The 21,024-nt window shown below is 39.1% G+C and overlaps 1 protein-coding gene across 4 annotated transcripts in view; it reads right to left on the minus strand.

Moving 5' to 3' along the window:
• Positions 1 to 255: 255 nt before the first annotated feature.
• LOC112978788 (TLE family member 4, transcriptional corepressor) overlaps positions 256 to 21,024 on the minus strand; it is a 99,998-nt gene continuing 79,229 nt past the window's right edge. For all 4 annotated transcript variants that reach the window (XM_064501040.1, XM_026092507.2, XM_026092506.2 and 1 more), the window contains 13 exons: positions 14,681 to 14,800; positions 14,078 to 14,131; positions 13,258 to 13,410; positions 11,880 to 12,012; positions 11,441 to 11,634; positions 11,174 to 11,250; positions 7,249 to 7,498; positions 5,920 to 6,167; positions 4,842 to 4,989; positions 4,138 to 4,288; positions 3,738 to 3,814; positions 1,514 to 1,956; positions 256 to 1,061 (listed from right to left, as the gene is read on the minus strand). In XM_064501040.1, coding sequence (XP_064357110.1) covers positions 1,849 to 1,956; positions 3,738 to 3,814; positions 4,138 to 4,288; positions 4,842 to 4,989; positions 5,920 to 6,167; positions 7,249 to 7,498; positions 11,174 to 11,250; positions 11,441 to 11,634; positions 11,880 to 12,012; positions 13,258 to 13,410; positions 14,078 to 14,131; positions 14,681 to 14,800 — 1,713 coding nt within the window. In that variant the 3' untranslated portion in view covers positions 256 to 1,061; positions 1,514 to 1,848. The remainder of the gene's footprint in view (positions 1,062 to 1,513; positions 1,957 to 3,737; positions 3,815 to 4,137; positions 4,289 to 4,841; positions 4,990 to 5,919; positions 6,168 to 7,248; positions 7,499 to 11,173; positions 11,251 to 11,440; positions 11,635 to 11,879; positions 12,013 to 13,257; positions 13,411 to 14,077; positions 14,132 to 14,680; positions 14,801 to 21,024) is intronic.

Here is a 21,024-nt window from a genome sequence, read left to right on the forward strand (position 1 = left end):
GATGCCTCTGGAAGCTGAGAATCACTGCAGTCAAATACCTTGAGAAATTCTAAATTAATTGATTTGGCTGAGAAAATTTTTGTAAAAACACACATTACCTCTCAATGATAAAATCTCAAAACATCCATAGTGGCATGCTCTATGATCGAATGCCAGTTCACCTCAAAATGAGCTGCACTCTGCACACAGAGATTAGCACATGCAAAAAGGATGGGGGGGGGGGGGGATGAGGAAAAAAATTTAGAAAAATACATCTTAGAAGTTACTTATGTTTAATGCTTAAAAATCTGAATGCACAATCTACCATTATAGAAGTACTAGTGGTCAATACAATGCATTAGAACTATGTACAATGACACAGTTTAGTATCAAAATCTTTCTACACTGTAGAGTATTACGAAACTGTTAATGACATCAAACACTAAGCACTTAAGACACCATTTTTTGCTACCACATTTGGAACTTCAATGAACAGTCCATTTTAACTTGCAGCATCAATCCATTTCTAGTATGAAATTAAGTAATTTTCTACTTATACAATAAGATTTATCTACACGGGTCTTTTGATTTTGATCCATAGCAGCAAAGGCACTGTACATCAGCAGATCCACAGACTTTAAAGATTTTTTTTAAAGCATTCAAAAAAAAAAGTCACAGATCATAGTTTAACAGCAACAACAACAACATAAAAAGATAACACAATGTCTCTGGCACAATGGCTCAGCCTGCGTCCATTTTGGGGACATCCAATCAAGACTTGGATTGAACTGGTGGCAAACAAAGCAATTCCTTTCCCAAGTGAGAATCCACTCCTTTACTGTACTTCAGAATGAGTGCTCTTGCTAATCCTACCTCAGAGGTCCTTGCTTTTGTAGTTTGTATATTGGTAGGAATCCGTTCTTATTTCAGTGCAGTTTCCAATGAATATATCAAATATTTTTTGTAATCTCTTGTAATTGAAAAATTGCCCAAAGACACGTATCTCCCTTTTCAAAGAAACGTGGCCAAAGTGTCCAGAAGTAATAAAGGTGATTCTTTGAGGCAACTTATTGTACTTCTCTCTACAATGTAACAGAGAGAGGTGTTATATTAAAAAAGCTACATTGACACCAAAATGCTTTATGTTCATCAATAGAAAAACACTGAGAACAAATCTGTTCAGAAGATGCTATATTGACATTGGAAATAAATAAATTGGCACATTATCATAAAAGGTATTTAATTTAGATGTGAACTGAACTTGCAATTCATCACAGGCATGTAAATCATTGGCTGTATGTTGCAATTTCCTAAATTTCCAAGCCTGTCTAAAATAGTTAAACTAAAGCACCTCCCCACCAAATAATTATACTGTAATAATACCTTGAGGCCTCACCAAAGAATAAGACTAAGAAAATCCCATTTTTTTAATTAGAAGCTATGAGTCTATTCAGTGTAGCTTTTACTATCTCCACAACATCCTTCTCCCCAATCCCTGTCATCCACCAGCAAAACCACAAAATATACAACGCACCTTTCAAACCAAAGCCGGGCCAGACAGCTTTATTTAGTCAGTTCATTGTTAGAAAGCCTTCTTTAAACAAAATAAATACATTACAGCTATAATACATAATTAAAGAGTCTAGTTCACTGTTAAGTATGCTTATTCCATCTTCTTCCAAGTAGATATCTGATGATTTGGTATCACAAGTTCTTAATCAGCATTCACAATTCAATAGCAAGTTAAAAGGGGAAAAATAAATTCCATAACTGTGATGAGCATTTAAGTTCTCAGTTTGGGAAAGAAAAAAAAGGGAATATACAGCAAAGTGCTACGAGGAGGAGTCCTGTCTGCATTCAGATTTGTCTCTAATAAATAACTTCGTAGACTGTAGCCTTCTTGTCCCCAGAGCCAGTGACAATGTATTTGTCATCCACAGAGATATCACAGCTAAGCACAGATGAGGATTCTTTGGACTACAAGGAAAAAAAAAAAAGAAATATAAATTAATTCATTTCAATCCATAAAAGGACTTGAAGATTAATCGGAAGAGTTTACAGAGAGGGAATGCAAGGGAAAACTCATTTAAATATCACCACTGTAGATTCAAAGCAAAAGTAAAAACTAAAAGGGTGGCAGCTTTTGTTACGAAGCTGTTCCTCCAAATTTGTCTCACCTAAAGCTCTATGGCAACAAAAAAGAGCAGCAGAAAAGGAAGTGAATGTTTTATTTAATACTATGAAACTAGAGATAACCTACCAATCAAACAAAATCAAGCAGTCCCTTCTATACACTTTACAAGAAATGAGTATTTATTAAAATTTTATAAGCTAGTCTTTGCATAAAAATGAATCAAAAGCCATCTTCTTCTTCCTTCTCTTTTCTGTTTTAAACCAGAATTCCTTATGGAGAAGCACTACAAAGCCCTACCTACTCGTAGGCACAAAAAAGAGATTTCACAGAAACAACTACATCTCCTATCAGTATTTCTCTAACACCAAAGGAAAAAAAAACCTTGCAACAAAGGAATTTACATTTCCAGGGAGGATGCAAATATGAAAAGATACCACTGTAGCATAAGCAACAGCATGCAGCAGGTGAATGGAAGACAGGTTACAGTAGCTTTATCTGCCCTAGCTTTTCTATCAACATGGAGATGGATCTTTCCTGAGATGACAGTGTACATGCATACACGTCATATTTTACTTGCAGTTTTAGTGCATGTTTCCTCTATATAACATATATTCCCACACTTTCTTTTCTGCCCTTCACTGCAGGAACTAAATACTTCCCAATCATGCTCAGCTCCTGCAAAGAAACCTCTACTGCACAGCACAACAGTTTCTTTCTCTGCCCCTCATTAAGAAAGCTGCATTGGGGAATTACATAGTTTTAAGGAAGATGTTTTTGGAAGGATTATTCAGGCGTTCTGTGGGAGGCTGTTGCAGAATACTTTCCACTAAGAAAGCTCAGACTTCAGATTTCTCGTGCCAAAGCAAACCGCACTGTCCCAAAAGGGACAGTTTTCAGTATAGTGGAGACCTGACCTTTTAACCCACAACATCAGGATTAACATAGCTCAAAAAATTCCCAACATAGAGGTAACTGTAGGATGAAGAAGAGAGGGATATCCCCAAAATCCCCCTCTCTATAATGGCAGTGAAGTTCTAATAAAGTGGGCATAGAGGGATTAAAGATTAGAGAAAGGTTATGACTTCCGGTTACGTTTGATAGGACTCCTCTATAACGATCAAGTCTTCAGCTCAAGAGTCCACCAGTTTAATCTACTGACTTTGCAGTGTTAATACAAGGTATAACACCTTAATATTATTTATCCACATACTTCAAACACACAAGCTGTGAGAAAGCACTCATTAGCCTTAATTTGTCTCCTCGACATTTGAATATGACTTTCATTATTTTAACTACATTTTGGACCTTCAATGAATACTAAGCTAATCATGACTTGGATGCTGTATTACAGCAATACATATGAGAAGGTGAGAAAGATACAGGCTCAGAAAGAAGTGTATTAAAAATAATTTCAGAGTAAAGGGTTACTTTATGGTAAGAGCTAAATTACTAAAATGCTAGTACGGACAAAAGTGTATGCTCTTTAATTACAGATAAAGTCTTAAAGGTACATAATAATTATCCAAGAATTTCCATTTAAGAACTCCTTAAGCTAATGGCAGACCCTGAGAAGTGTAGCTCTATTGCACTGCAATGTGGAAAATAGCTTTTAGGAGATTATTACCTGGAATATACTGGCTCCATAAGGTGTTCTCCAGGCATTAAGAAGGTTATCTTTTCCAGTGCTTACAAACCATTTGCCTGCAATGGATTGTTTAAATGTTATAGTTGTGTTTTGTTTTCAAAGAATGCACCCCAAGAAAAAGATTAGTCATAAAAGCAATTCATCCACACATTAATGAAAACCATATCCAAAAACAGTCATGTCTTCATCCGGTTAAACTAAGACGTTCAATCACAACATAAGTAGTTTGTGCTAAAAAGCAGTCATGTTTTTTTTGTTGTTTTTTTTTTTTAATTTTGATACTTAACATCTAGCTTTTAGATTTCCCTGTTTTTATTAAAAGGTGACATTGAATAAATTTCTCACGAGAGAAAATACTGGCAAAGAAAGCTTTGCTTACCACAGTGAGCAAATTTGAGTGACAACACACAGCTCTCATGAAGATGCAGTTGATACTTGTCCGGTTTAGTAACATGCAGCACCTCAACGTTACTGTTCTCCATTCCTACTGCCAACCATTCACCAGTTGGACAATAGCCCAGCGAGAAGATCTGGAATTAGCACAGCACATGCTTCAATCAGTAAGGAATGAGCTTGAGACATTCAAACTCGACTCCTGCTACACTGTTAACACTATGCAAAAACACATTTTGGTCTGCTACACAGTTTTAAAAACATGCTAATCCAATTACTATAGTAATCAAGATAAATTAGTTCATGTAAACAAAGCTCAATTAAAACTGTAAGAGTAAAGCACTGAATCAAGCTATAAAAGTTAATGTCCTAGCTTATCTGACAGCATTTAAAAATATTTTTGTAAAATATTTTTGAACAAGGATCTACAGAAATGGTAACAGATTGTGCACAGGAACACTTTAATCTGGCAATTCTTTTATAAAAATGATTCTCTACTGCTCTCATGGGAGAAGTACTAATCTGTCAAACAGAGTCATAATCCAGAAAGATGTTTAGCTGCCATATTAGAGTGTGAGACTAAGTGAAAAATTCTTTGAGTTCTCTTTGAGTCTGCTTTTTTAAAAAAGTGTGTGTTTTAGAAAACCACAACAGATTTTTCTTAACATGCCAAAGCTTCTGAGATTGAACCTGTGATGTAAAGTCATGTTGTTGTAGCTGTCTCCCTTCTCTGAGGTCCCAGGATCTGACTGTATTGTCCAAGCCTCCTGTCCAGAGTTTAGTGCCATCATTAGAAATGTCAATACAGCTGGCTCCATCTGTGTGGCCCTGAAATTGCCTGAAAATACCAAAAAGATGATACATTCTCACATTGGAAACAGTCAGTTCTGAGCACATACTCAAATACCTCATTTTTGTTTCAGCCTTGTACACACATCCATTAAAGACAACTGTAACACAGACTCTAAGAGCAATTTCAGATTAAATTCCTGAGACAAGCATGTGAATTTTGTGATGAATTTATGAAGCAATCAGGCCAGACAGCTGAGCACTAATTTGGTTTTTTAGAAGCACACATTAAGAGTCAGATATCCTGGGGATCTTTGCTGCTGACTGTGTGATATCCACCATTTGACAGGAAATACTACGTTCCCCATGAAGGAATGCAGCACAATAGTCAAAATTCACTTGCTTTAAGATGGCAAGGCTTAAAACGGAGCAGTCTAAAATGGGAGCATCAGCTGGTAAAAGCCCACCTTTACACGTAATATTGAAATAATATATTACACAGTGCAGCAGTGTATACAGAAGCTCTGTACTACTGCCTCCTAGCATCTGTATATTGGTGTAGAGCAGCAACTCACATTCCCAAGATGTTGAAGTGTGCAATGCAGTGATCTATACACGTTTACCCAAGACATGCTTGCTAGAGCACTGATTAAAGAGAATGGCATGTGAGCACAGTGTACTGCATGGAAACAAAGGAATCCATCTGTTCAAAGAGCCCCCAGCAATGTCAACACCAGCTGATCTTGGGCAATTATAGTTCTGGGGCTGCTTGATGGGCCTAGAATTATGAGAGTCTCAAAACCTATAAACAATCATATACAATCTTATCAAGATATTACCATGGTTATTGCCTAGCGATGAAATACTGAAAGTAGTTATGTTGACACCACTAAGATAAGAGCATATTTAAGCAGAAGAGCATGTAATGCTATGTCTAATTAATTCTTCACAATCTGATGATCCAGTTCTGTCGACCTACCTTACTAAAGTCTGGTTATGCAGATCCCACACTGCAATGTTCCCATCGCTACAGCAAGAGAAGCAGACCTTGGAATCGGGGCTGATAGCTAGGGCATAGCAAGCCGGAGCAGAAGATGTCAGCTCTGCCTTAATCCGGGGAGTTGGAGCTGCCAGGTCCCAAATGGATAACGTGCTGGCTTCCCCACCAACAATCAGGGTGCGGCCGTCTGGGAGCAATCTGCAGGAACGGATGTAGTTATCTCTGTTCTGTGGAGACAGAAGCCATCAAGAGATTACTCATGAGGAAAGGAAAACAGCATTAACATGAGAGCAGAAATCCATAAAAGTATTGTATTCCCTCCTGGTTTTAATGAGCCATTTATACTTACGACAATGATAAAGTGTATTAATGCCAGAAAATTACATGACATTAGGGAAGTGCTTAAACTTGATCTACAAAATTCAGTAGTGAGAGATATTTAATCTTAATTAGCATCAAAATGCAAAGATCTGAACCCAACCCCAAACAATTCAAGATAGCTGCATTCGACAGCTTGTGTAGAAAGTTACATTTTCATACTCTGTTTATTTCAGCACATTAACCTCTCAGCATGGGAGAGTACCAAATTCCCTGCATACCTCCCCCTCTGTTGCAATGAGACTTGCTGCCACCATCTAGGAGATGTCAGAGAAAAATATTTGGGCAATTTTCTTCATTTGTGTAGCAATTTGTGTAGCAATTCATTATATGTCTACACGTGCTGCACAGTTCTCATTTAACAGCCTCTGTAACAAGAAGCAACATCTTACCAAGAACTGGTAAATGACATTAAAAAAGCTGCTAACAATGGTTCATCTTGTTAGCACATTCAAATAATTTGCGAATAACACCCACGGATATTTTTAATTGTCACGTTAAGACAGGGCAATGCATTCACACATACAAAGACAGAAAATATGTGACACAAGCTTCAAATATTCTCTGAGAACGCAGCTGCAAGACAGCAATTTTTAGCATGATAGGATATCAAGCTTTAAGATTGCCAACAAATGTCAAAGTTTATAAATAATATCCACTGTGCTGTCTTTAATCTTTCCCCTTACCAATACAATTTTAGGATATTAAGGATGTTTTGATTCATTGCAGAGAGAAAAGCACAAGTACTATGAGGAACATAGTTCAAACTCAGTTCTAGAAGAAACATCAAAATTACAAATGGAGGATCAAGCTTTGATACCAATGACAGCACTCAGATAGCCACTGCTTTTTTTGTACCTTAACAGCACAATTTCCATCTTAACACAACCTGCTACCTTCTTCCACCGTCATATGTAGCTGTTCACTTACCAGGCAGTCCAGCTGAGAGACAGGGCTCTTGTTGCCAGGGTGGCTGATATCCCACACTTTGACACAGCCCTTCCCACCCGTGTACACGTGTCTCGTGGGGTTGCTGATAGTAACTGCACACACGACTTCCCCATGGTTCAGAGTGTTGATCTGACGGGCATGGCGAGGGATTCCTGGACCGATGAGAGCATCGGGAGGGAAAGGTACAGGCTGCATCTGACCATCTGCGCTTACGTGAAATGAATATGCTCTGAAGAAAAAAAATGAAAGAGGAGAGGGGAAGGACAGTGATTTAAGTTGTTCTTCAAGCCTCTTTAAGAAAAGAGAACAAGATGTGTGTGTGGTACGTGTGTATACAGATCAACAGCCTATTATTTTCCACTGTGGGAATTCACACTATGCACCTACTGCCTTTTGCAATTTTTACACTAATTTGAAGAACAAAATTACTTAGATATCTAAAGTATGGATATCAGAACATACACTTGGGTACTTTTCTTTTGGATGTGGCAAGTCAAGGACCATCTACCAATCAAAGGAGCTTTTACAACTCACGCAGCTATGATTTCTGGCATGAGCAAGGATACGTGACACTATTCTCAAACTCCAGCGCGTGGAGAGAACACCACATACGGAGAAGGAAAGGAAGACCAGATCAGGGCCCCCTGGGAAGACAGAAATAGTAAGCTGGCTGTTGCAGAACATTAGGGGGTGCCGAGTGCCTGGGGACATTTGGTTGTTCCCTTATTGACTCTAACGTGTGAACTTCAGCGAGCACGCAGGAGCCGGAGCGCTGCCAAGCTGCCCAAAGTACCAGGGGTCCCACATGGCTCAAGGGAAACTGCCTTGCACTGTATGTAAGGGTGCACCAAAATCGCTGCTGTCAAGGAGTTAAGTCCTCAAGGCATGCTTGCTGACATCTGATATGACAGACTAGCAAAAACACACTGGGATTTTTTCCTTCTTCTGTTTTTTTTTTTTTTTTTTTTTTAAATAGAACTGACACAACAACCACAAATCCCAATTTCTCTTGCCAGAATCAGGACTCTCACTGAGAAAGAATGTGTTGTGTGACTGCCAGTTATGCCACCTGTGAATAACCTATCAACAGCTTCATCTCAAAATATTTTCCAGGGAGAACACTTAGGCTGTGAAATTGTCTTGTTCTTAGATGCTCCCTGACACATCACATCTATTACAGAGCACAAACTTTATAAGAGGGTTCACCTACACATACAAATGAGTGCTTAATGGAAGGCTTTAATTTCCTTAGACCTAAAAAAATCACAGCAGTACTAATGAAAAATCCATTGTCACAATGGCAAAGATAAGAATAGTTCACAAAAATATCATTTTATCAGAATACTTAGAAAGATTGTTTCCTTAATTGTTGCTTGAAAGTCACGGGAGAAGGCAGACTTCAGAATTCATTTGTTATTTAAGATTCACACTGCATTAATATTAGAGCAGTAATTTTCAGCAGGATAAAATACAACTGCATTTTCACCTTTCTGCCCTATCTCCCACAGCTTTTCACTCTCTCCTAATCCTGCCCTCTGTTTCTTGTTCTGGCAGGTCTGAGTGACAGATCATATCGTCAATCTCCATTTTTTGTCATTAAACAGTGTAGGGTAGGACAGACTTCTATGGTTGTTAGAAGCAGCAAACTGTCTATATTGAGTAAAATTTTGAGTTCAATTATCACTACAGAAATCTGAAAGATCTTCTTCATTATCTCCTTAATTCCTTTTCCTGAAGTAAAGGTACTAAAAGAAGAAGCAGGTGGTGACCTGAAATCTATAACAAAACATGTGCAACTTTTTTTTTAATCATCCTTTCTAATTTCAGCAAGTTTCAGTCACTCTCTGCAGAGCCATGCTGAGCACTTAATATATGATATTTTCATTAGCCACAGGGATGATTTTTACCATGCTTATAAAGTACATAGGGAATATATTTGAACAATTACAAAAAGAAAGCTCAGTTCTGGAGTGATCTGTGACTACATTAGTCTCGCCCTATTCATCATTCCCTACGAGCACCTGTGATTTAACTGCTGCTTCTACTTGTTGCTGATTTGAAGTATGCTAAATATCTTACAAATATCTGACACTATAAAAAACACCCGATGAACATTTTTTTCCTTCTTTTTGTATTAGCTGCCTCTTCTATGTATGTAATGTACTGTCCTCAACTTTTTGATGCATCTCAAAACTAGAGAGAGAGTTATTAGGCAGCTAGATCCCTGATGTGCCACACACTGCTCGTTCCATTTCAGCAAACACTCAACAGAGTGGAGAATTTACACAACTTTTGCTTTAAGGGAAGAGGAAGAGTAAATGAGAGAGCAACAATCCTGAATGATAGTTGTGAAAAATACTGGACGTAAGAAATCAATGCAATCATGATAAAATCACCATAGATTTCAAAAGTTTCAATTCCTACAGCTGACAAACATTTAGTTGCTACTGTCCTTTAAAACAGTCATCAGTACGTCAATGCAGTTCAGAAGTCTTCAAGATGCAACAGATCTTTGACTGGTTTGGTTTCAGTCTGCACCACATCATTTTATTTTTTCCCCCTCTCTGACTCAAAGGGGATGCAAGTAGGGTGGTCTCCACATCCATAGAATTTTCCATTCTAAAGGCACAACGAGCAAAGCCTGGCAGAGTAGGTCACCCTTTCTGGGCCACTATATCCACCAAGAATGAGCTTGAATATTAAGAATATTTGAACATTATGTCTGGAAATTTTTATGTGCCCATTGCACGTGAAGAATGAAGATCTCTGCCCTGCAGAATTTTTAATCCAAACACCTGATCTTAGAAACTACTGTACAGCAAGTCCCCAAATCATCTTATGCTGCCATATGCCAGGGCAGAGTAACTAGCAGAAGAGCAAACTGAGGTGATAACCAATGTGTGAAGTCTGAAAGAGTGGGATGCAAGTTATGATTTGTATGATACATTTGTGTAAGAAAACTTACAGGAACTAGCATTGATCACTTTTCCCATAACATGTTATTAATCTTGTGTGTCTGCAAGAGCATAGGCAGGCAAACGTATGCATTTATTCACACGCATGCAGGTGTGTGAATATCCCGCCCACTCCCTCCCCCACAAACACATTCATACATAAGACAGAGAGAGAATGAATGGCACAAACTACATCCCCTGCTTTCAACCCCTCCCATATTAGTGGGTCAGTTTCTTACGAGTGTCACACAAGAAGTGGAACTTGAGGACCCTTACACAGAATCTGGATCAATATGGTTTGCATCACTGTTTTACTTTTTTTGCCCTCTAACTCAAGAGGAATGCAAGTAGAGAGTTCTTCGTATCTGTGTAATTCTTTTTCCTAGGCTCACAACAAGCAAAGTCTGGTAGAGTAGGTCACCTTTTACGGTCAGTTCCATCAAGGATGAATTTGAACATTATGATACCATAATTCTTTCCAGCATTTTCAATCAAACAAAACATTTCAGTGTTCCTTTCTCTGCACACTGCTGTTTATAGCAGTTGATAAGTTTGCAAGTGATTGCAAGGCTTTTGTGAACAAAGAAATTATTTCTTAACCTGAGAGGCAGAGCATGGCAGAGATGGAAAGCCGAGATCCCATTCCATTTTGCATTTCTTTATTAAACCAACCAGCCAGATTCAGCATGCAACACCCGGAAATTCAGCTCCCTTCTCCATTTATCACCGTCTCCTCTGATTTTATACCACCCAGTACTTGTTGGCTGCAATTAGTCTTCAAAACAAATTTACAAATACCATTTTAAGATTGAACAGTGTTTTTCCTTCCCTTGCTAAATGGCTATATTTATTCTTACAATAATTTTCAGTAGCTAAAGGGAATTTCAACTGGCAAGGGAACACAACTTCAATAGATGATTAACTTTTAAAGTTGAATGTTTGATACTCACGGTTTTCCTCCTGGGATGCCTGTGAGATTGGGAGGGATGCCTGGGACTCGCATATGATGATGAGGATCAAAACCAACCTGCAATTTTCCCCAAGCAAAACAAAAAGCTGTATTAAAGATGGAGTTACGCAAAAGAAGACAGTTTAGTCCATATCCTCCAAAGCCTACTCCCCAACTTACAAACAGACTGAATCAGATTTAACCCTGCAGGTCAAACATTTAACATAAACTGCTCTCATGCTCAAATGCATTAATGGCAAACGCTTACCACTGGAGATCTCCCATAAGCTGCGGCTGCTGCTGCTGCTGCAGCTGCTGCACTCATTTGAGGGGAAATGTTGTGTAGACCGGCATAGGCAGCTCCTGGGCTGGTCAGCTCACCGTTCATACCAGCATGTGGCACAATCCCAAATGGAGTAGGGTAAGGACATGGCACTGCCATAGGTGTCCTTAAACCTGAAGCTATAGAGGGCAAAAAAAAAAAAAAAGCAGCTACACAGCCAGCCGAACACAGCCAGATCAAATATAGTTGGCAAGCAGTAAAAAAATATGCTGTATTGAAATGCTGTGTTAAAATGCTGAAGAACCAGCTCAGCATTCAGTTTAAGCAGCTGTAATATACAGCTTTGCCACTGTAGATTTAAAGGGAAACTGTTCAGGGATGAATGGCTATAGTTTCATATAGTTTTGAATTTACTGATACTAACCTAGTGGGTCAACACCTGGGGGCTTGCCAGGCACAGGCCTCAATCCGGGAGTGGAATTGCTGCCTGGAGTTGGAGCGTCAGTCCGTGGAGTTGGGGTATTTGATTTAGATACAGGTGTGGTAGATTTCTCATTCTAATCATCAAAAAAGATAATGAAAGATAGTTGATCAGTTATCTTACTTTTTGGCTTCTTAACTTGTGGCTGGAAAGAGAGCAGATGACAACTGGAGTGTGGTGTGATCAGTGAAACCTGGGTTTTGGCTTTAATAGTCAGTGGCGATGAAGAGAAGCATGCAGAGACACTTAAAAGGATAGAATAGCTTTGGGAATTAACTATAGCCTTCATAGCTTTCCTCATTTGGGTCAACAATATGATTCAGAATAAGGTCAATGACTGAAAATCATTACCATCTGACAATTATATTGGCAGCATATGCAAAATCTGTTGGTGGTCTCAGTCTGCTCATAGTAGACCTGTTCACATTATGAGTTTCTGACAGAAGCACTGCCTGGTGGACAGGAAGAGCAAAAGAAAACTCACAACCAACCAAGAACTCATCCCCATATGTGGTGCTGATAACAGAGGTTGGAGGCAGCGATGAGTGTAAAGTCAGGAACTGCGCAGTGCCATTCTTGTGAGAAGCTTGTTCATTGGACAGACAGCTGACTCCTGGGTCTGAGCCTGTCATTCCATCACCTTTCCTGAGCACTACCATCACTTTAGGGTTTTAGTTTACTTTATTTCTTTTAAATAATCATGTACCCTGACCTGCAAAAAACTACGAGAGGAGTTATGGTGCAGCTCAGAAATGTGATTAACTACAGCCACAAACAGGATAGGCAAGAACACCCCCGACTTGCAGGCAGCTCTTTTTTGCATTGTGATTTGTGATGCAAGTCAAGGAAGGCTCTTGTAAATGACAGATTACTTTTTAGATAGAAAATAAAAATCATTGTTGTTGTATATGGCCTGGTAATTCAAACAAGGCTAACAACCAAATCACATCCAAGCAGGAAACTGAATTTGCTATAAACCACAGCACAAGAAAACAGCTCAAGGAACCCCTGTGTACTCTTATTTATTCACAGAATGACAGTTTTTCATATGGGGGAGTAGAAAAACATCTCTCAGCACAGAGCATCCATCATCTATCCACACCACCGGTTAAAATAACCTCTTCCCATCCCCCAAAAGGCTATGGACTTTCTCCTTAGTATTTCATTAAATTTCCTGAAAACAGAAACAAAAGGAATTTTATACTGATTTTACATACCTGATACAGATAGCTTTAGAAATCCAAATTGTGCCTAGATACAAATCTGGTTAACATGTGTTTCATTATATAGTCACAGGTGAGGAGCATTCAGAGGCACTTACAAGGCTAAGTTCTTTGGATTTGGAGGAAGGAGTACTGCTGGAGGATGCAATAGACGCTGGACTAACTGGTGCATCTTTCTTCAGCAGTCGAGTCTTGTCCAAGCCGTTCTCCCGTGGAGAGTGTGCTGGGCTTCCCCGGGGAGAGGAAGGATCCTAAGCATCAACAACATTGGTTAGTAGGAAGGGGGAAAAAAAAAACCAAACAAAAAACCAAAAAAAAAAAACCCCACCATAGTAACCACTAACGCTTGTCTTTAGTAATTTACACTTTGGAGTGAAGATCTGTCCTAAAAGGTGGCATGTTTGTTCAATCTGTAAGTGATTTAGCTGACAAAATTGTAAAATCGAGGTGGATAATCCAAGAAAACTATTTTTTAAAGAAGGTCTTATAATTGAATGCCATTAGCCATGTTAAAAACCTTTGAATATTGAAATAGGCTAGTGATTCTCATTTTTCAGGTGGCAAACTGAGGTACTTAGCAGTCCTGATTACATTCGCAAAAGAAGTCAAGACCAGAGTGAAAGAAAATACAGATAGCACTACAAGCAGCATCCTATCTGCTGGGCTGGGCTGGCTTCAAGTATCTCAAAGTAGACTTTTGGTTTGTGCAAGAAACAAAAGCTCTTTTGTAGAAAAAAAGTGTTACAGATCTGATTTGCTTTCTACAGAAAGAAGACCTGACTGGATTCCCTCAGGAATTTCAAGCTCCTTTGTGAAGGCAAAGACTGTAAGCTTATTCATATATCTAATATGCATGGAAACCACTGAAGACCTGACCCCCCTTGCTATTATAAGGTACCAAAATAGCATTATGCATACCTCATTGGAAACATCAACTACCAAGTTGTCATCACTCTTTTCACCATCACTGTCCTGCAATGACAAATCGCAATGTGTAAAAATTAAATATATAATTCATTATATATGAAGTCACTTAAGTACAAAGAAAAAATCCGATGAAATACAAAGCTGCTCACCGTTATGCAATATAACCTTTACTTTTACCTAGCTTTATGTCGTAATAAAATTATATTTAGGTCTCCTATAGTGCTTCTTCTCAATAGGTGTCACAGCTGTAGCATTCTTCCCAGTTTTCACATAAGTGAATGAAGACAGAGGATGAAAATACTTGTCCAAAGTTGCACAGCACTGAGAAGCAGAACCAAGCCGTACTCCAGAGCTACTAAGTTCTAGCCAAAGGCTCAATGCTTGCCACCTGCCTCCAGGCATTCTGTATTTATATGGTCAAAAATACTATAAATCCTGAGCACCTAAGTCTTCCACCCAGCATAATGATAGATGCAGACAGTAAGTACCTGTTAAAATTGGACCTGCAAATTTAAAATTAGGGATGCAGTAGAAAATTGGTAAAGTTACAGAGGCAACAAGTTCAGCAATGCAAAATGTAAATGTTTTACTCACATAGCGAGCTGCTATTTCCTTCTCTTCTGTTTTCTGTTTTTTACTGTCTGAAGAGTAATCTGTTGAGTTTCTGTGCTTTTCTGCTGTTCTGAAACTGGCTGATGGAGATACAGAAGAGCTCTGCAGTTACAAGTGGGAGAGAGAGAGACATACAGAAAAAGCATCATCGGATGCTCATTCAAAATAGCGGTTCATTTGTCGCTATCCCTCAACACAACTTAACCCATCATGTCATTGAAGTTGTTCTGATGGATAGTACTTTGGGTTTTAATCAGTGATAGCTACCCAGCAATTTTTTTTACGTTGAAAGTGCACAATGCGTTGCAAGAGACACAGATAAAGGATATCAATTAATGGCTCATTGAATAGTTGATATCTGCAGTGTTAATAGAATGAAAGTAGAGCTACCTTGGACCATTTTACGAATACTGTATGTCGGCCTGGCTTTGGCTTGTTTACTCAATAAATACGCAGGGTTAATGCAATACTGACCTCCTGGGGCTTGTTCAAAGTCAGTCACACTCCAGCAAACACTTGAGAGAAGATCTCTAGCAAGGAGAGAAGCAAGTTCCTGAACAGTCTTGCAACAGGAGAAAGCAGCGGAGGCAAACATCTAACTCACTGTACAATTACAAGCAGGCCGGTGCCAATGGTAGGCAGGAATGCAACAGCTCTGGCAGTCTGTCCTTGTTCTGCAGCCCTACCTGAGTAACGGTTACTACAGAGCAGGCTGAAGGGACAGGTGAGAAAGGAAGATCATTTGTACTTTGTGCACTGTCCTACAATTCTACTCTACTTCTTTAAACCAGAAATGCAGTATTTATCAACTGTTACCCTATTTCCAGAGCTTGGTTGAGTCTGTACTTTGATACACAAACAAGGAAGAAATGAAAGATCCTAAATTTCCTCTAGGATTGATTCTACCAGCAGCATCAGGTTTTGGCCCTAATTCAAGAAAGCATTTAAGCATGTGCTAAAATGTATCTCACACTGAAGTGAATGGTTAGATGTACAGAAGTAGGGATGTGTTCAGGCATTTTGCAGAATTAGGACTGACAGGAATGAAGATGAAAATAATTCTCAATTGAAACCCTGCTAACTGTTTCCCTCTCTCTATCCTCCTTACATAAGAGGGTAAAAACAAGTAACAAAGTAAGTCCTTACTGCTGGATTTCAGCCCTTCCCCCTCATCCAGAAACACTGGTTCTGGGGTTCTCTTCCATGCACGCGGCCAGCTGTTGTTTTACATAAAACCATACAATACTTCATGTTGATTTGTTTTTTTGGTTCAAGTACACACCTAAACTTATTGTACAGCTGTTACCAGGAATGCAGACTAAGAAATTAACATTTACGTAATGCAACTTCTGCTCCATCACTATTGCCGAATTACTTCTTTCCCTTGACCTATTGCACCACAAACTTCTGGTAAGGATCAAAACCACTTGACCGCAGAAGTTAAGCTGCGCCTGTCACTCTAGTCACATGAGAGAACATTTTCTCCACGTTGGAGCACCAAGGTCCTGGTCTCCACGTCACTTCTCTAAAACTTCCAACTGTTGTTAACAGCAGTTCAGACTAACGAGCGCAAAAATCTTTTGTCTATTTTTGACTGTCAGTCGTTAACAGTGCTGCGGGGAAATGGAAATTTTAAAACAAAGCTCGTGCTGAATACAGCCTGCGTCTTTCCTATTTCCCTCCAGCCTTCTCTCCTCCAACACTGTAAAATAGTAGACGAGGATTTCCTATGCTGCACAAATACATCTTAAAATGTGTTCACTGATTTACATTTAAAGCAGGCCATTACAAGCAACTACTATGCTGTAAAAAAAAAGTGCTATCGTTTGCTCTGAATAGACAACACATGTTAAGGCATTTGGAGACACTCAGAAGCCCTTAAAATAAGGGCCAAGTAGAAATGCAATGTTAAATGAACTGATGGCTTGAGAAATGTATTTGTTTACTGTAATGATGTAGCATGGTCTTTTGCAAGAGATTTTAACAGTACACTCCTATTACATTTATATTCATTTACAATTTGGGAAGCAGTAGCTTGTAATGTGAATTCAATTCATTATTTCTCAACTTCACCATGCAGAAGGCAATTTGCCTTAAAACAAAGAAAAATAATCACCAGTAAACTACAAATTAGAGCGGTGTCTAAAGAATTAAACTACTGCACTTAGTTAAATAGAAATATTTATTTCCATAAATTTGAAACCATATAGTTTCATTTTTCACAATCTAGTTAGCTATGTGCTATAGATACCACTTTAATCTTTGATTTCACTGCTTAATAAAGTAATAAATTAAAGCTCCCTACTAGAATGATAAAGCAGTTAATTATCACTAGCACATAAAGGATGAGCACCACACTGGGCACTGGGGCAATGCATACTGCTCAGTGGTTTTATTGTTTCAAAGACTGATCAGACCTGGTATCAATATGAAAAAGTTTTGCTATGGTACCCCATCTACATCAGAAGAAAAATGCAGACAGCTAGCCTATTGATTGCTGGTGAGGAGAGGGGTCAAATTGGCAGAGTGGGGAAAGCAAGCAGAATTTCATTTCCCAAACTGGAATTTGGCTAGTGTACTAGGATTAATATTAATTTTGCCTAAAGCATCAATTACTACAGAACAAATTAAGCATTCTCACTTTTAACCGTTTTCTCCCTTTTCTTGCATGGGAGCCGCCACAGTTACCCAGCAACACTCCTGCAATAGTGGCTTTTTTTCTGTCCAATATGTAATGCATCTGCCATATAAAAATCTCTTGACTTCATGGGATCTCTGGGACTGGTGCTGACAGATCTAAAATGATCTCTTATACTAAGTAACAATGATATGCCATGTACTGCTCAGCCAAAAAGCTATGGTCTAGATCTTCTAATGTACCTAACCCCAGTGTGCAAGGGACATTATTATTCGCGCTGAGCTCCTACTATGGTTTACAGTAGCAGTTCAGCCTGTAAGCAGCTGTAAGGATGGATTTTCAAGTGAGAAATACCTGGACATCACGGTTTCCACTGACATCAGATTCCTACACGCAAGCCTGTACCCACACAAATCTCTCCCTGAGCACGCTAGTCTACGTATTCCCAGAGAGAAACCTACGTTCCCGAACTTCACACAAAAACCTCCATCAAAGCACAGCATTTATCTGCCAGACTTTGCTCTGTTCCTCGATTAGAACAGCGGCGGTCTCCTAACAGCTGCCCTCAAGAAGCTGGAAGAGGACAACCACTTAGAGAAATTAAGTGATTCAGCATTATGTCTTGAAAGGCTGTAACTTAATGGGCCAGAATTCTCATTTTAGTAACTATTACAATTTATAGAGAAATAAAGTCTTTCCATGCTGATGTTTTCTTCAATAAAATGTTTTAATCTACTAGCGAGAGTAGCATTTTCCCACTAACCAACACCAATTTTGCTCACGTATAATAATTAGATAAAACACAGGAAAACAAATACTCTTTGGTGAAAGTGGGTTATATTTAGTTTCAGTTTTAGCAAAATGTACCAGGTTTTCATTTTCTGCTTAGGTAGAACATTTTTATTCATGCCAAATACACCACAAAATGCTGACAAAAACCTATTCAATGAATACATTTATAGAAAGGCTGAGCATGTTGCCTTGTTCATATAATTTGCTTAGGAAGTGAAATAGTTTCTAGTGCTGAATCCATAGGATCTTTTACACCAGACTGTAAAGCATGAAGCACGATGCTTCACTCTGTATTTTGTATAGTGTTGAGCACAGTGTTTAAAAAAAAAAAAAAAAAAAAAAAAAAAAAAAAAAAATCACAAAGACCATTCAGACTTTCACAAAGTGATATGTTTTCTCTCCAACATTCATCCAGAGTTGCTCTAGGTGGAATATTGGTGTCAGGCACACACAAATTAAATTATCATAAATACGACAATATAAACCTCTTATTCAGCCATAAAATTCTCACCAGTAGCAATGCAAACATCAGCATGCTGGCTACGCAGAATAATTAATACTTCAAATTACTTGAAAAATCCAGGAATCACTATCATCATTTTAACCTCAACTTCCACTGAAAGTTACTTGCATTTAGATAGATGACTCACACTGCAACACAGCAGAAAAAAACAACATGGTCAGATCATGCAGTCTCCTGACCGCTCTCAAACCCTATAAGCCCTGACTCCCCATATGCTATCTCCTGCAGATGAAGACCTGGCCTGAGTAGATGAAGTGATAATTAAATGAAATCACTGTTAAAAGTAATGACTAGAGATGACAGGATGAAAAGCCCTCCCACACGATGAAGCTAGTAACTCTTTAAAGCATTCACGAATATGACCATTCCCTAGCGTAACTTTACAACTCTGCCACAATGATGTATTTGGAGCATAATAATTAAAACAATAATTCCCAACGAAGTGGGAATTATGAGATAATTGACCATCCTGAAGTATTACGCAAACTGCTGTAAAAGCCAAGGATGCTCAATGCTAAGGTCAATTATGATATAATTATCTGAATGACATTACTGCTGTTATAAAGTCTGTTGAAAGTATAAAAGAAACTATAAAAATGGATACAATATGCATCACATGGAAATGACCTGAAAGTAATGCTGCTTGGTTGATTGGTGCCAATGTTATACATGAAGTATAAAAGCCAAAGTTAGAATTCAGGCATTGCTCCAGAATTTGGCTTGGCGCTCTTAACTCTTCAAGATAAAACCTTATGTTTAAATCGGAAACACAAAAAATGAAGTGCTGTTACTTCTGACAAATCAGGGGAGAGACTGAAATTGCTTTGATGAATAACTAGGGGTATGAGGTGGGAAAGCTCCCACTTGGCAGGTAGCAGAAAAGAACGTAAGAAACATGCTCCTGGGTTAGCTCATCGGCCCATCTGGGCTCACATCCTGTATATGACGGCGGCAGCAATAGCGATGGCTTCTACGGAGGGCACGCAGGGACGGCCACTTGCGGCAGTCCATTGCCTTCCAGCCTCTCCCACTTCTACAACTGTGGGATCGAGGCTACTAGAGGCACACGCTGCCTTTTTCCTTTAGAAACTGCCCATAGACCCGTTGCTTGTGGTTTGTCTCATCCTTCTCTGAAGCTGCTGGTAACTGCCTTGCCTCCACAGCCTCTTATGGGAGCAAGTTTTAGAAGATCTGTGTGAAGACTACTTTCTTTTACCTGTTTTAAACCCCAGCTTCCTACTAGTTTCATCAAGTGTCCCCTAGATCTAGTACTGCAGGATTTATTGAATACAGTTCTGCATTCACCTTATCAACCATCTCACAATTTTGTAAACTTCAGGCAAATCCTCCCTCGGCCTTTCCCTCGGCCTTCTCCTCCCCAAAGTGAGGAGTTCCAGCCTTTTCAGTCTCTCCTCATAAGGCAACTGCTCCATTCCCTTGACCGTTTTACTCACCTTTCCATGTACCTTTTCCGGCTCCACTATGCCATCCTTGAGATACAGATACCAGAGCTGCGTACAGTACGCAAGAGGTAGGTCATCAGGCCCAGAGCAACGACATACTTTCCCTTTGGCTCTAGCCTTACGTCAGATCAAGTGAAGGGAGAAACATACTCACTTCCGCACAGGTCTCAGAAGACAAATGCTTGGGCCGCAGGGTTTGGGCAATGTAAAGGCTTGCCCAAACCCTATACCACCACTCTGAGTTTAGGAGAGGTGAGAAACAGTCAAATGACTCTAAGAGACCCCCCTTGCCCAATCTGTAAAATGATGAAATTTACTGCTTCACCTTCAGCCCAACTTCTCTTTTTAGAGGCAGCTGAAAATATTCTAAAAGTCTGCTGTGCCTACATTACATACCCAGGGGAAAAAAAAAGTTCCCACATACTAAACCTTCAGTATGGATCTAAAAGTAAGGGAACAGCCTTCTGTTTAAGAAAATATATTCATTTACATACATGTAAATGCATTTACATGTATGTATACATACATTTACATACATGTATATTACATTTATTAAACTGAGGGAAAGAGTGACATTTTGTGGACTGCTCTATAGACACTATACAGTGTTTGTATAGTGGGTGCATTCCTGAGGTCAACCATACCTCCATTAACGCTGCCGCTGCTTTTTGGTTTTTGATTTTTTTTTAAACAGTCCCTGTATCCACTCTGGTCTCAATGATTTTGTGATATTTGCTTTGATTTACCAACATCTCCCCTTTGCTCTCCTCATTACGACAACTGGATTTTCCTTATCATGTCTTTCCTTTCAGATATGTAGAGCAGGTCGCCAGCAGACTGACAGATGCAGTCAGGAGGCAGCACCCCTTGGAGCATGGCTCTTCAGAAATGGCTCACCAAATCATCCAAG

The sequence above is a fragment of the Dromaius novaehollandiae genome, chromosome W (assembly GCF_036370855.1).
Source record: "Dromaius novaehollandiae isolate bDroNov1 chromosome W, bDroNov1.hap1, whole genome shotgun sequence".
Classification (NCBI taxonomy): domain Eukaryota; kingdom Metazoa; phylum Chordata; class Aves; order Casuariiformes; family Dromaiidae; genus Dromaius; species Dromaius novaehollandiae.